We start from the raw sequence: 13013 nt of genomic DNA, 5'->3' as shown, positions 1-13013 counted from the left end.
ACGGCCAGCCGGCGCGGCGCCTAGTAGAACACGGACCGCGCAGGCGCCGCCACTGGACGGGAGCGGGCGCGAAGTGTTCAGACCTCATCAGACGACTCGGCGCTGCGTTCCGGAACGTGGTCATAAGGCGTGGGTCACCCTGCCGGCGCGTGCCCGTTCCAGACATGCTCACTCAGAGGGCGGTCAGCGACCGGGAGTCAGTTTTTGTGGCCGAGCGCTGAACCCAGGACAGGGGGTACCCCCACGCGCCCTTGTTTGGACGCGCGACAAGGATTGGCCCGGGTCCGGCGATTCGCGAACCGCCGCACTGGTTGCTTGCTAGCCCCAGCGGCCAGGCCCCTACACGACGGTCCCCGTCGCGTGCGGAGACGAACGACTGCTTCAGAGTTCAGATCCGAGCTCCCGGTTTCCCGCTCCGAGTCGGGGACACGGAACGCGCGTAATCCGGCCGCGCTGACGGGAGGATGCTGGAGTGTTGGGCGTTGGCGCACGCGCGCGCACGGCACGGCGCAGACAACCCCGCGGCTCCTCAACTCCATCTGCGGCCAGGCCAGAGGCCACCCTTCGGCGGTCGGCGGTCACCGGAACGCGCGACGTCCTGGCGCGTCGCGGACGCGTGCGCGCTCGGCGCACGGGGCGCTGGCAGCACTCACATGCAGCCTGTGACGTACCAGTACTGGGACTGGGACTGGCCCTCGTCCGGTCAAACGCGTCAGCTCGACGTGAATGCCGTCCCCCCCGTCTGGCCCCTGCCTGCCCGCGACGTCAAGTGGGAGGGGATCGATCGCGTCGAGCGAGCGAGCAGGGGAACAGTACGTGAGAGAACCAGTGAACGCTGGAATCATGCGCCCGGCCGGCAGGCCCACCCGGCCATGCCCACGTGCCGGAGTTATTGCCGTGCGTGCCCGTCTGCGGCCGGCGGCCGGCGCCTCCGGCGACCAGCCGTACGTGCGCGTTTGGTTGGACGTGTAGACGTTACATGTACTGGGCGCCGGGACCTGGACGGACGGATACGTGCGGCGCTGCTGCCGCCGGCTACTGTGGCCTGGTCTTCCGTTCGGCGGGGGCGCTCCGTCGGCGTGCCGGATCAGGGCCGGCAATAGTGACCCGCCGATGTCGCAGCTTCCTGCACTATTTCCTCGCGTGCTCATCGTGGAAACGGCAGGGGGTCTGCACTGGAGGTTCAGTACCTCGTGAAGAGCCCCACCCTCAGTAGTGAGTCCCTAGAATTTCGTCGTCAGGAACGACTTCGGGTGAGAGCGAGACGTACTACTGCGTGCGGAAGTCCGTCAACACAGGCTTACAAGTTACAATAGGAAACACACACACACACACACACACACACACACACACACTCAATATAGATGCATTCTTGCAGATCTGCACTGAAAGCAAGAACGCTAGGCTCCCCACGGCAAAGAAAGCACCGGGCCGTTGGATACCTTGGAGCAATGTACTCTCGTACTAGTTGGATCGATGTCTTGGAACTTGGAGCTACTAGCCTGACCTAAGAGTTCGGCTGAGTGGCCAGTAGGAAGAAGGTCACACTTACCTATTAATAGGTAAGTGTTGTTGAGGTACCCATCAAGCGGGGATAGCTCAGTTGGGAGAGCGTCAGACTGAAGATCTGAAGGTCGCGTGTTCGATCCACGCTCACCGCATGTTTTATCTTTTATCTTTACTTTTTAAGAAACCGGATTTATATTTCACATGAAAATCTTGATGGTTACAGCCCAGATCTTCCTGAGTTTGGGTGGTTCTTTTTTTTTTGCTGGCTGAATAGCTGATGAGTGCGATTTCGTTTTTCTTGGGCCGGGCCGGCCCATGATCGAAGCGAGCTGCAACCGATCCCTTTGTGGGCTTTCTTCCCGTGGACAAACAAGATCCAACGCAAACTGACTAGCAGTTTTCCCAGTTGGGCCAAACACTAAACTGCCGACGAGGAGGAAACGGCGGCAAGCGGCATCAAACGCGGCGTCCTCTCGAGGAGTTTTTAATTGCCGCCAGTGGGAGATCATCAGTGACTCATCACGCACAAACCCACCACCGGCAATCAATCGGTGAACCGCACGCGACGGCGACGCTGAGGCAGAGCAGAGCGCAGATGGACGTACTCGGCCGTCGGCGTTATGTCGAGGCGGTCCCACGAGGCCTCCTCGTGGCGCTGGTGCCGGCAGCAGCGGCGGCGACCATGGCGAACGGCCGGCAGGGAGTGCTCGTGCCCGTCCTTGCCCGCCCCCGGCGCCGCCGCCTTCCGGAGCACCTCGGGGCTGCGGCTGCGGTTGCAAGGCTCGTTTGTGCGTGCCTCTGGGCACTGGTGGTTACATTCGTGACTTTGAGTTCACGGTGTGTCTGAATCTCTTGCCAATCTGTGTCTGTAAAGGGCAGGACATGCCCTCTCTCGGTCTGGCCTCTAGGGCTCTGTAGTCATGTTAATTGTGGAGTCGACATGCGTAGTAGTATTAGCGACAGCGAGGTGTAAGATACAGAGTCTTGTACGCGCCCCTCTTCTTTTGAAGAGATCTTTCCGAGGGATCGCAGTGTTGACAGATGTCGTTAACTCGATCAAAAAAAGCAAATTTCATACAATTGTGTCAGTTTCAAATCTTGCGGGCCTGTTCTGGATGCCTCCGCCACGGTCTTCTTCAGCCGCTTCGCGCCACCCCTGTTCTGGCCTACGGCTGCAAACCACGATGTAATTCCACCCCCTTTTGCCCATTCTCAGCACAACTTTCTTCTTGACCCGGCAAGGTGCTGGCCTTCATGCTGCTGCGCCCCATCCATGATACTTCCACTTCGGAAGCGAGCTCCTGCGCCATGATGCTGCCGCCCCGTCCTGAACGAGTCCCTCAAAATCAGGAGGGCACTCCCACCGTCAAAGGCTTTCTGCGTGCTTATCGCTAATTATGGAAAGCCTCCACGGCCCTAGCGATCGCGTAGCCGCCACCATGGCACCATGCGGTCTAATCCGGCGCGTGGCTCGTGGCACTCCTGCAGCTGCACTGCGGCGGCTCGTGGCTCTACAGCTCCCAGGCTCCCAGCTTTTGCCAACATCTTTAGAACGAGTCGAGCAATCAGCACGTCTGAACGCCAAGGCGCCAAGGCCGTCTGCCGCTCCCGCAGGACAATTGGAACCGCGTCGGCAATGCCAGTGTACCACTGTACTTACAAAAGGGGTAAAGGTGTCTGCCTTGATAATTAAGAAGGTGTTTGGATCCTAGGGTTAAATTTTAGTCCATGTCACTCGTTACTAGGAGTATAAAATATAGAGTAATTATTAAACTAATTGCAAGATAAAGACTAGTTCGAGAGACGAATCTATTAAGCAATTACACGGATGGAGACTAGTTCGAGAGGTGAATCTATTAAGTATAATTAATCTATCATTAGCATATATTTACTTTAACACTATATTATCAAATCGTGAACTAATTAGGCTTAATAGGCCCGTCTCGCAAATTAGTCTCCATATGAACAATTAGTTTTATAATTAGTATACAAGTAACTAAACATTCGATGTGATATAGGTTAAAGTTTAGCCCTTATCCCCTAACAGTAGTAGCAGCATTTCAGTCACCTGTCAGTCGTCCTGCGATGGCAAGATACGCTTCATAAATAGTGTCGATTTCAGAATTCGTAAATTGTAAACAGACGAAGAAAGTGGCTAGCTCTACTGCCTCAGATTTCTAAAGGACACGCGTCAGGTGCTGGAACCGCATGCACGTCCATTGATTAAGCATGCAGGACCATCTAGAATTTATTCAGAAGGACAGAGCACGGAAACGATCGTAGCATGCCCGAGAAAAGGGTGCAAGCGAGGAGCAAAGTCAACTGCCGACGCGACAAAATTCGAATTCGAACTGCAAACCAACATGGGGCCGTTACAAAACATTTGCAGCCGTTCATTTACTGCAGCCAGCACCGTCAGGTGATCGGCGTGCAGTAGTGTCACAAGGTACGTATCTTTCCGGTGAGGACAGACTAAATGCTGAACCGTAGCACTAGTAGTTCCGTACAGCAAGAATTCCATCTTCTTTTTGAAAGACTACAACATTTCAAACTGAATGAACTAGTACTTCCTCACTTGACGAACCTAGCTAGGGCAGAGCTCTAGACCGCATTGCGAAATGAGATTGTAGGCAAAACCAAGAGTTGCGTACTGCCCCTACAGCCCTGGTGCCTCTAGCTCGATCCATGGACCATGGTGTCTCTCTTTCTAGCCGCTGAGAGGAACCGAAGAAACCTGCTAAAAAGCTGTGCAAGAGCAAGAAGAGAATCCAAGCGCCTCTAGGTCAAGGCTGGCGTGAATAAAGACGCTTTGAGATGCTTGAAAAATCCAATTTCACTCGCGAGGCAGGAGTACGTACTAGTCTATCAGTAAATGTATGTCGCATCAAATCATATCACGTCAACTGTTTGCTCTCTTTCTGCACAGCCTTTTCCTGCAAGTGAATCATGCCCAGACGTGGGTGTTTTCTCTCTAGCGTTCCTTAAGAACGATTAAGCAATAAAACTTTCCGGAAAAGACACCAACTTAGCAAATCACTGAAGCGAGCTGATTGTCTTTTGTTTTCTTTGTCTGAATTCTTTGTTATTCCCCCACCAAAATGGAGCCGACGGCGAGCACCAAATGGAAGCCAGTGCTTGTGCGCGCGTCACATCCATGTTTGGTCGCACGGGCCATGGCTGGCTGCCTGCGGTGCTGGAACTCGGAAGAAAATAGTAGCCGAGCAGATACACCGACAAGGAATTCAATGCTTTTCTTCTTCTACCGGCGCTTCAGACCGGCGTGCACGAAATGGCCGGCAAGCAATGCCAATGCTTGACGCGTACGCGAAAACTGTACGGAAATAGAAGTCTGAAGGAGCAGTTCACGTTTCACCACCACTACTGCTACTACTAAAAAAAAAGAGAAAGTGCAGAGGGATTGAGATCGAGAAATAGTGCCATACACTCACACCCACCAGGTCACATCACATCAGGTCAGGCGTCAGGGTCGCGACGCCAATTTCCACAGCTGAAAAAGAGCAGCGGCGCTAGCATGCAGGAGGCGGGAAAGGAGCAGGAGCCGCGAGACCGAGCAAGAAAACGTAATTTACAGACGCCTACATGTACATATTAATCGCATTTTTACCTGATAAGCCTACGTGTGTAATAAGCACGTTGGCCTTCTAGCCGTCTAGGGACGAGTCACGGCTGCAGCCTTGCAGCTCGAAGCGTGGGAGGAGGCGGCGGCAGGGTTGGCGTTGGAGTGGGAGGGCGGCGGGTTGGCGAAGATGGCCTCCCACACGTCGCCGAACGCGGCGACGATGTCCCGGCGGTGGCGCCGGTCGTTGAGCGCCAGGAAGCACCGCAGCAGGCGCTCCAGGCCGTCCGCGTCGTAGATGCCGCGCCCGACGACCATCTCCGCCATGGACCGCCGGAAGTCGCCGCGCGGGTCGTCGGAGCGCTTCACCACCGCGAAGCCCCCGGCCATCGCGGCCGCTGACTTCTCCCGCCTCGCCGGGGCGCGGGCGACGGCGCCGGCGCTGTTCCCGCTCGCGCCCGTCGACGAGGACTCGGTCGTGGTGGTGGACGCCACCTGCAGCGCCGACGACGACGACTCCGCCCCGAACGGCCCGCCGTCGTCGTCGTCGCTGCTGAACCAGCCGCTGTCCCCCGACGACCAGCTCCCGGGTGCCGCCGCCCTGCGGTAGAGCACCCTGCGCCGCCGCCGGCGCGAGTGCCGCACCCGGCGCCGCGCGTCGATCTTCACGCGGGGCGTTTGGTCGCCGTCGCCGTCGGAGGCGTACGCGTCCGCGGCCTCGACGACGTGCCAGCGGGAGCTCTTCAGCCACCGGTACGCGGGCGTGCCACGCGCCGGCGGGAGGTCGTCGGCGCCGTAGTCCACCGCGCAGCCCCCGGCGCCGCAGGCTGACGGGGGCTGTGGCTGGCGCCGCCGAAGAGGGCCGCGGCGCGGGCAGCACGCGCCGCCCGCGGGGGCCGGGACGACGGGCGGGCGCTCGCTGCGGAGGAGGGTGGCTGTCGGGGTGACCGCGGCGGCGGCGGAGGGCGAGCGGCAGGAGTGGAAGAGGCGCTTGGCCATGGGCGGATCGGAGGCGGCGCGACGGGCTCGGCGTGCCGGTGGCGATGGCCAGTGCGGAGGCGTAAATGAGGTGGTGGTTGGGTTGGCGGGTTTATATGGGGAAGCCTGCGGCCCTCGGGGGCTGTAGTGTGGCGGTGTAACTGATCTGGGATGGCGACTGTAATGGTGGTTGGAGTGCTGTGAAGCAATCTGCGATTCTGCAGAAGGATCTTCCGCGTGTTTGATCGTCAGGATTCAGAGCCATATGATGTTTCTGCGTTGACATATTAGGCAGCACGGATTTGTTCGTTATGGCTCCGCATCAGTACAGCAGCGTGAATACAACACACGGTTTTGTCGTATAAGCAAGCCACGCTCTACTGTTTTGTTCGTTCAAAATTCTGAGGCCGACGATGAATGGTTCCATTGGCTCAGATGAAGGGTTGTTCTTGAGGGAGAGGGAGCCTTGACTTGACTTCATCCGCACGGCTCAAGTCCCGACCATCCACAGAGCGTGTTCCACTCCGCATGCGCAGGATCTCAGCCCTAGGCCATCCCCTGGGGTTGCAGGGGGTGTTTGGTTCCCCGCCAGAATTTGCCACACCACAGTTTGGCCAAATTCTACACCGCCGCAGCGGCGGCGCCGCACATGAGGCGCGGGTGGCATTGGCCAGAACCAGACACGCCCGTAATCCGCCTAAAATTACAACCACAATGGATAAAATTATCGAGCCCTGTATAGTGTATACTCTTGCACTACCTCCGAGCTAAGCTAAATGTTGACCATTAAACTGGTGCCTAAATTGACCCGAAGCATTTCTATGGGGCACAACAACCAGTATCCGAGAAAACGAGTTGCATCGATCTAGTTAACCATGGTCCTGGTGGCGCAGAGAATCCCATAAACTGATGCATCCATCCTTCCATGCTTCTTCTCCGAAGGATTAGTTCCCGGCACCCGAGGCTGGGGCCCTGGACGTGCTGATAGTGTTGTGTTGGGTACCTACACCTGCTGTGAATTGTAATTAGTGGCAGCCGTGTGTGCCAGAATTGTGGTGTGGTTGCTTCTGAGTTCTGACGATGCCACACCCGGGACTGACTGCAGCGTTGTGATCCGGCTGCCATGACATGCACTCGAAATGTGGTAGAAATGCTGGACTTTCTGGCAAGAATCTACTGGTAGGTTTTCACGAGATTGAACTCGATGTTTCCGCCCTCCCTTTTTATCCATTGTGGTGCTGCTACTGCTTGGTGTCGCGAATCCGGCGCGTCCGTATCAGTTAACACTTCCTCCGTGTCGCCAACAACAATTCATTTCCACTTTGAAGGCCACTACAGCTTGGTGCTAGCTGCTGCGACAAGGGAAAATCTATTCCTCACGTGCGTGGGTGGGATTGAAGCTATCACAGAAGGGCGCCGCCGCTGCCGTCTATCTTCCCCGTTGAGGGCAGCAATGGTTGGAGTTCGAGGTGGAGGGTTGCCGGGATCCAATGGCCACCGGCGTGTGGTGGGGGAGGGAGTTGCGAGCGGCACGGGAACAATCGGTGGGCTAGAATTAGGAATGGGAAGCTCGGGTCGGAGGTGATTAGCGCTGCCGGCGGCGGAGGCGATGGGTGGCGCTGCAGCCGAAGCTGGCGGGGGAGCAACATTGAAGGGGTGGAAATTTAGATGCGATGCATATGCCGCAAATTGCAGAGAGGGATGAATAGAAGAATAGAAGCCCCTGCGACCGTGCGTTCCATACTTCCATACGACTGGCAAAACCTAGACGTACTCTAGTGCGGGAAAATCGCATCTGAAATTTGACGAGCAACAACACTGTCGCCCGGTGAACTTCGCTGCGCTGCGCCTTTCAGATCACCATCTACTACTTGCATTGGTTGTCTTCCAGCGCACGCAGAACAATTGATTAATGGAGACCAGACCAATGCGAACATTTCTTTAAAAAAAATAAAAATCCAATTGTCAGCTCTCCCTCGCAGTTTTTCCGACACCGGCAGTGTTACCACACGACAATTCCCAACCGCACGCATGCCGACCTGCTCCCTGGCCAGCAAATTATCGTCAGATGCTATCACCAACACGCAACGCATCGCGTACGATTACTAAACAAACGACGGCCTCGCTGGATCCAAGTAGAGCTCCGACGACGGTCGCCATCTACCTCCACGCACGGACGAATGCGTGATCAAGCACGTCCGGCAATCCTTTCCTTCCGAGCACGAGAACACACCGCGACGTCGAGACTTCGTCACCTTTTTTTGCCATGCCGCCCGGGAGCTCGTGACCGCCCGGCGCCGGGTGCAGCGCGGGATGGGCCGGCCGGCGCTCAGGCTCGGGCAGCCCTGCTCCGGCGACCGGAGAGCGACAGTGCGAGCGCCCGTGCGCGCGCAGGCGCAGGCTGCCCGAGACGACGGACGAACTCGACCGGAGAGCACACGTGCACGTGCACGCGGACGCGGCCGGATCCCCGACCTGTCGCGAGCCGCTTGTCCGCGCTCGCTTGTCGGGCGCGGGCGCGCCCACGTCAATGCGCCAGGCCAGCGCGCGCTCGCGGTTCTCCAAGTGGACAGAGCGTTCGACCCGGGGGCCGTGTCCAGGTTTATCGGGCGGGTCGCTTCGCACGTACGCCGGCCGCCGGGGGACGGGGTCAATCCAGATTCCGGGCGGCGGCACCCGGAGAACCACCGTGCGTTCGCGGGTAGCACGACCTTGCCGGGCGTCGATTAGAGTACTCATGGTGTTTTGATTGGGTGTTTTGATTGGCGCGCCCTTCAGTGGAGTTTTGAGGTTAGCTCTCCTGTCAATCAAGGTCTGCCGATCCCGGGCTGGGCTGGCAGCCAGTGCAGGGGGAATAATCTTTCTCCATTCACGAGTCCGTTACGTACCACACGGATGGATGAGAAGGTATTCCCAACTAATAAAATGTGTAACAGTACGTCGAGGGTAGGAAGGAGCCAAAAGCAAAACGCACATTTTGTATTATTCTTATACCAATACGAAGAGCCACGTCACGATGAGGACGAGTTTGATAAAAAATCTCGAAAGTTAAGCAATTAGATTGGCCGATCTAAAAATTGATTACGAAGTTGACCCTCAAGGTAAAGTTGAGAAATAAAAATGTTCAATTTATCCAGACTAACATAAGTAGACTAAACTTACTTCAAATTCTTATAACAACACGTATTTCAAAACAGGAGTAATTTAGATTCATGAGTATCACTTTCTTTTCTCGTTCCTCTAATTCGTAGGATTTTTTTTTGGGGGGTGGGTTGGGGGGGCGGGGGAGGGGTTCGAGATAAAGCCAATAAAATATGTGTCCATCCATCCACAAATATACTCACCCTCTTGACTTTGTTCTCATGGGCACATGGTGAGTGCAAGAGCAGCCACGGCCCGGCGCCGTACCGTGGTTCTTCTGTACTCGAAGGGGGTGGCCCTGATCCACAACCCGGGAAGAAAGGGAAAAAGTTGCACGTGTGACTTGGAGTAACCACATGATGTGTGTTTAGATTTTCCTTGCAAGGTTAAGAAATTCTATTCGAATCGTCTATTTCTGGCGGCCATTGAGACTTCTTAACTCTTTTAATCTGGTAATTAAAAACCATGATGATAATTAATCTGGTTGAATGCTGAGTTAATTATTTCTCTACCATGTGTGATTTGGATAGTTGCTTTCCTAGAAGGGTTATTCAAATAGAATTTGATGCTAAAACTTAAAAGAAAGGAGTCTTAGATGCTTTTTTGGGTAAAAACTACCCTCAGCCAAAAGCCTTGCATGTTTAGGAGTCGGCTAAGTATATACCACTAGTCGAGTAAACCTTGCTGAGTATTATTATACTCAGCCTTGCTTGTGGCTTTGTTTTTCGGTGAGATATTTGAGAATATGGTTGCTAGTTTGACTTGGCCGTGTACTCTTCCTCTTGGTTAGTCGGTGGAATGGGATCCGTCCCCGGCCAATGATGTCAACGCTGAATAATGTCATGTACGGGCTTCATCATGATATCTTGTATCATCGTAAAAACTATCGTTTATTTTCCGCTGCACTATTAAACTCTAAAAATACTTGTTTATGCATGAATTCAAAATTGGTTTTGTCGGAGGAATTCCCCAGCCGGGTGGCGGAAAGCACCCGCCTAATCCTAGTTAAGGATGGGTTTGGAGGAGACTTAGGAGCGCTCGGTCGGTGGGCGGATGAACACAGGAAAGACACGAAGATTTAGAGTGGTTCGGGCCGCCGGAGCGTAATACCCTACATCCACTTTGGTGTTGTATTGGCTGCGTGAGCCTGAATGGAAAGCTTGTGTGTGTGTGACCTGGAACTTTTTTGGCGTGAGTGTTTCTGATCGTTGTCTTCTAACAAGTGCACTCTCCCTTTTATAGTCCAAGGTGAGTGCTTACACTGAGCGGGGCCCCGACATGTGGGTCCGGCCAACAGGAGCTTGTTCTGCGAGAGGTATGGAGATCATCTCCTCGAGTTCCTCTCCGTAGTCCTCTCTATCGGGAAGTTGATGTGTGTATCCACAGTCTGGATACGGCCGTGTACAGCCCTGTCTTGTACAGTATCCGGTGTCAGCGTTGTCCAACAGTGAAGTCGTGCTGTCTCTGTTGGGACGGGACCCCCTGTCAGGCGGTGAAACAGCGCTGTCCCGCTGCGTGCGCACTGTTACAGCGCACGCCTTGGCTCACCTATTACAGGCCATCATCACGCGCGCAGCGCCGTGACGGGACTGTACGCAGTCCGCGCACTGTGCACGATGATACGACGCGCCGCCTTCAGATCAGGCAGGCTTACCGTGGTGTCAGTCTACTTGCCCCGTGCGTCAGTGGCAGGCCGCACGTTTTGACTTGGGCGCGCCCAGCCCAGCTATCGCATTTAATGCTGGTATGTGGGTTGGAGACCCGCGAAGGGCCTTCAGCCGCAGGCACGTGGCAGGGCCAGCCCCGCTCCCTCTACAGGACGGCACGTGGCGGCACCGAACCCCTCCCCGGGGGGAGGAGGGTCCGGGCCCTCAAGGCCGATCGGAGCGGTCTGGCCTGTGATGGTCCGGCCATCACACGTAGCAGCCCCGGACCCCTGGGGAGTCCGGGACCGCGGGGGCAACCCGAGAGCCCTCCTGCCCTCCTGGGTGCGCAAAGGCCCCGGACCCCTTAGAGCTCCGGAGGGTCCGGAGACCGTGGTCCCAGCTGACAGGCTTAGGACGTATGCCACGTCACCCAGAAGGCAAGGGGGAGATTATTGGTTTATGAGACGCCAAGGGCCTGGACACCCTAGCAGGAGGCGCCCCTGTCTGTATGTACCGACAGGTTTATAATAATAATAATTTATGTTGAACTCTATGATATAAAATTTATGGATTATTGTAATCTATAGGCTCCCCTTCGCGTGGGTTATATGTATACACTGTTTCGATTGAAATTCTAGTGGTTGCATCGGGATGTTACCCAAAATATTGCCATTTTACTTTGTTTTAAGTGCGTATTAGTATGGATTGCCTCTATAGTAATGGTTAGTGCACTTAAGCTAGATTAATTCGATCAGTTCTACCACAGACACTCTAAATGTTGGCTTTGATAAAATGACTCTCAAAATATGTGGTTGCTTGATTTTCTGACATCCTAACCTGTTTTCATCTATTTGCTTTCCTTATTCCTGTTTAGGTCATCCAAAATATCATGATATACGTGACGGTCCCTCCTTTTAGAAGCGCATGAACCCAAATATTTCTACGCTAGAGCATCTACATTAGAGCAACACGAGTTCATAAACGAAACAGGATTCACACAAGTAGTTTGGATCCTTGCAAGCACAAGTCTGTCGTACTGACAAGTAATTTGGCAGCCTGAACGGAAGAACAGCGATGCTGTGCTGAGAAGAAAGGAAGATAGGGCAAGGGCATAACTATCATTTCGCATGCCAAATTGATGAAAAAGAACGACAAATATATTAGAAAGGGACAAATGTCATGGGAGTCAAGCGACCGTTTGTAGAGTCATTTTAACGAAGCTAACGTTTACAGTGTCAAAACTGCAAAGCCGTTTCTTTCCAGTGTCAACAGCGCAAATTTCTCATCATCAAGTATCTTGGGTTACCAGCCAACATTACCCCCAATAAATTCTCTACAACCTTTCAATAGCCACAGAAATATCAACAGAAGTCATTACCCGATGCAAGGCTGAAAACAAAAAAGTTGTGTCCTGCAAAAAAGGTAAACAAGAAAAAACCATGCAAATGGTCTCATATAAACATCAAATATTTGGTTCGAGGAAAAAAACTAATTCAGCCTTCTTTGCTTGATCATCAATATCATAGACTCTTTATGTCATCCCTACCTAATTTGTAATTCCCTGTCACCGAATCCCTGCAAAAACCATGGAAAACATGTTCAAAGCTCGCGTTTCATCGCTGCCGCAAAAAGTGGATTTACCATTTCATGAATCAAACGGAAAAAATTTGGGCATGAGCCCAAAACCAGCCCTCTCCATTGATAAAATTAAAAGGCTATGGGTTTCATTTCGTGAGTTGATCTTCTTTGCTAGCCCTCCCAAATGGATTTTTTATAATTTTTAATTTTGCAAAAATATGCTCGCCGTTCTGTTTGGCAGGAAGGCAATAACTAAAGGCCGTTTGGGACCGCTTCGGCCAGCTTCAGCTTCATCCGCTGCGGGAGCTGTTCATCACTGTAGCAATACTGTACAACACTGTTGAACCTGTAGCATGAAGCCAGAACGGGAGCCGAGGGGGAAAAATGAACTAGCACAGTGGTGAAGCCGGAGAAGCTAGGAAACGTGGCTTCGACAGCTTCAGCTTCGTCTCGCTACAGTACTGCTACAGTCTCGCTGCAGTACTGCTACAGAAGCTGACGCTGAAGCAAAGGAACAGGTGCCAAACAGGGCTATGGGCTAATGGGCAGGGAGCTTGCACTGGTCGGCTCTAGTTCCGGTGTAA

The 13013-nt window shown here is 54.0% G+C and overlaps 1 protein-coding gene and 1 non-coding gene across 2 annotated transcripts; one reads left to right on the top strand and one right to left on the bottom strand.

Annotated features, from left to right (window-relative positions):
• The first annotated feature begins 1588 nt into the window (after nt 1–1588).
• Nucleotides 1589–1661, top strand: TRNAF-GAA. The gene has a single exon. It is a non-coding gene; the product is annotated as a tRNA-Phe (tRNA).
• Nucleotides 1662–4360: 2699 nt separating this feature from the next.
• LOC112878158 (transcription repressor OFP7-like) lies at nt 4361–6085 on the bottom strand. Its single transcript, XM_025942581.1, has 2 exons — nt 4965–6085; nt 4361–4840 (listed from the first exon to the last, which is right to left on the bottom strand). The coding sequence occupies exon 1, from the start codon at nt 6083–6085 to the stop codon at nt 5180–5182; it is 906 nt and encodes a 301-aa protein (XP_025798366.1). The 3' UTR covers nt 4361–4840; nt 4965–5179.
• Nucleotides 6086–13013: the final 6928 nt, after the last annotated feature.

Source organism: Panicum hallii, chromosome 9 (genome assembly GCF_002211085.1).
Source record: "Panicum hallii strain FIL2 chromosome 9, PHallii_v3.1, whole genome shotgun sequence".
Taxonomy (NCBI): domain Eukaryota; kingdom Viridiplantae; phylum Streptophyta; class Magnoliopsida; order Poales; family Poaceae; genus Panicum; species Panicum hallii.
This window is presented reverse-complemented; position numbering and strand designations above follow the sequence as displayed.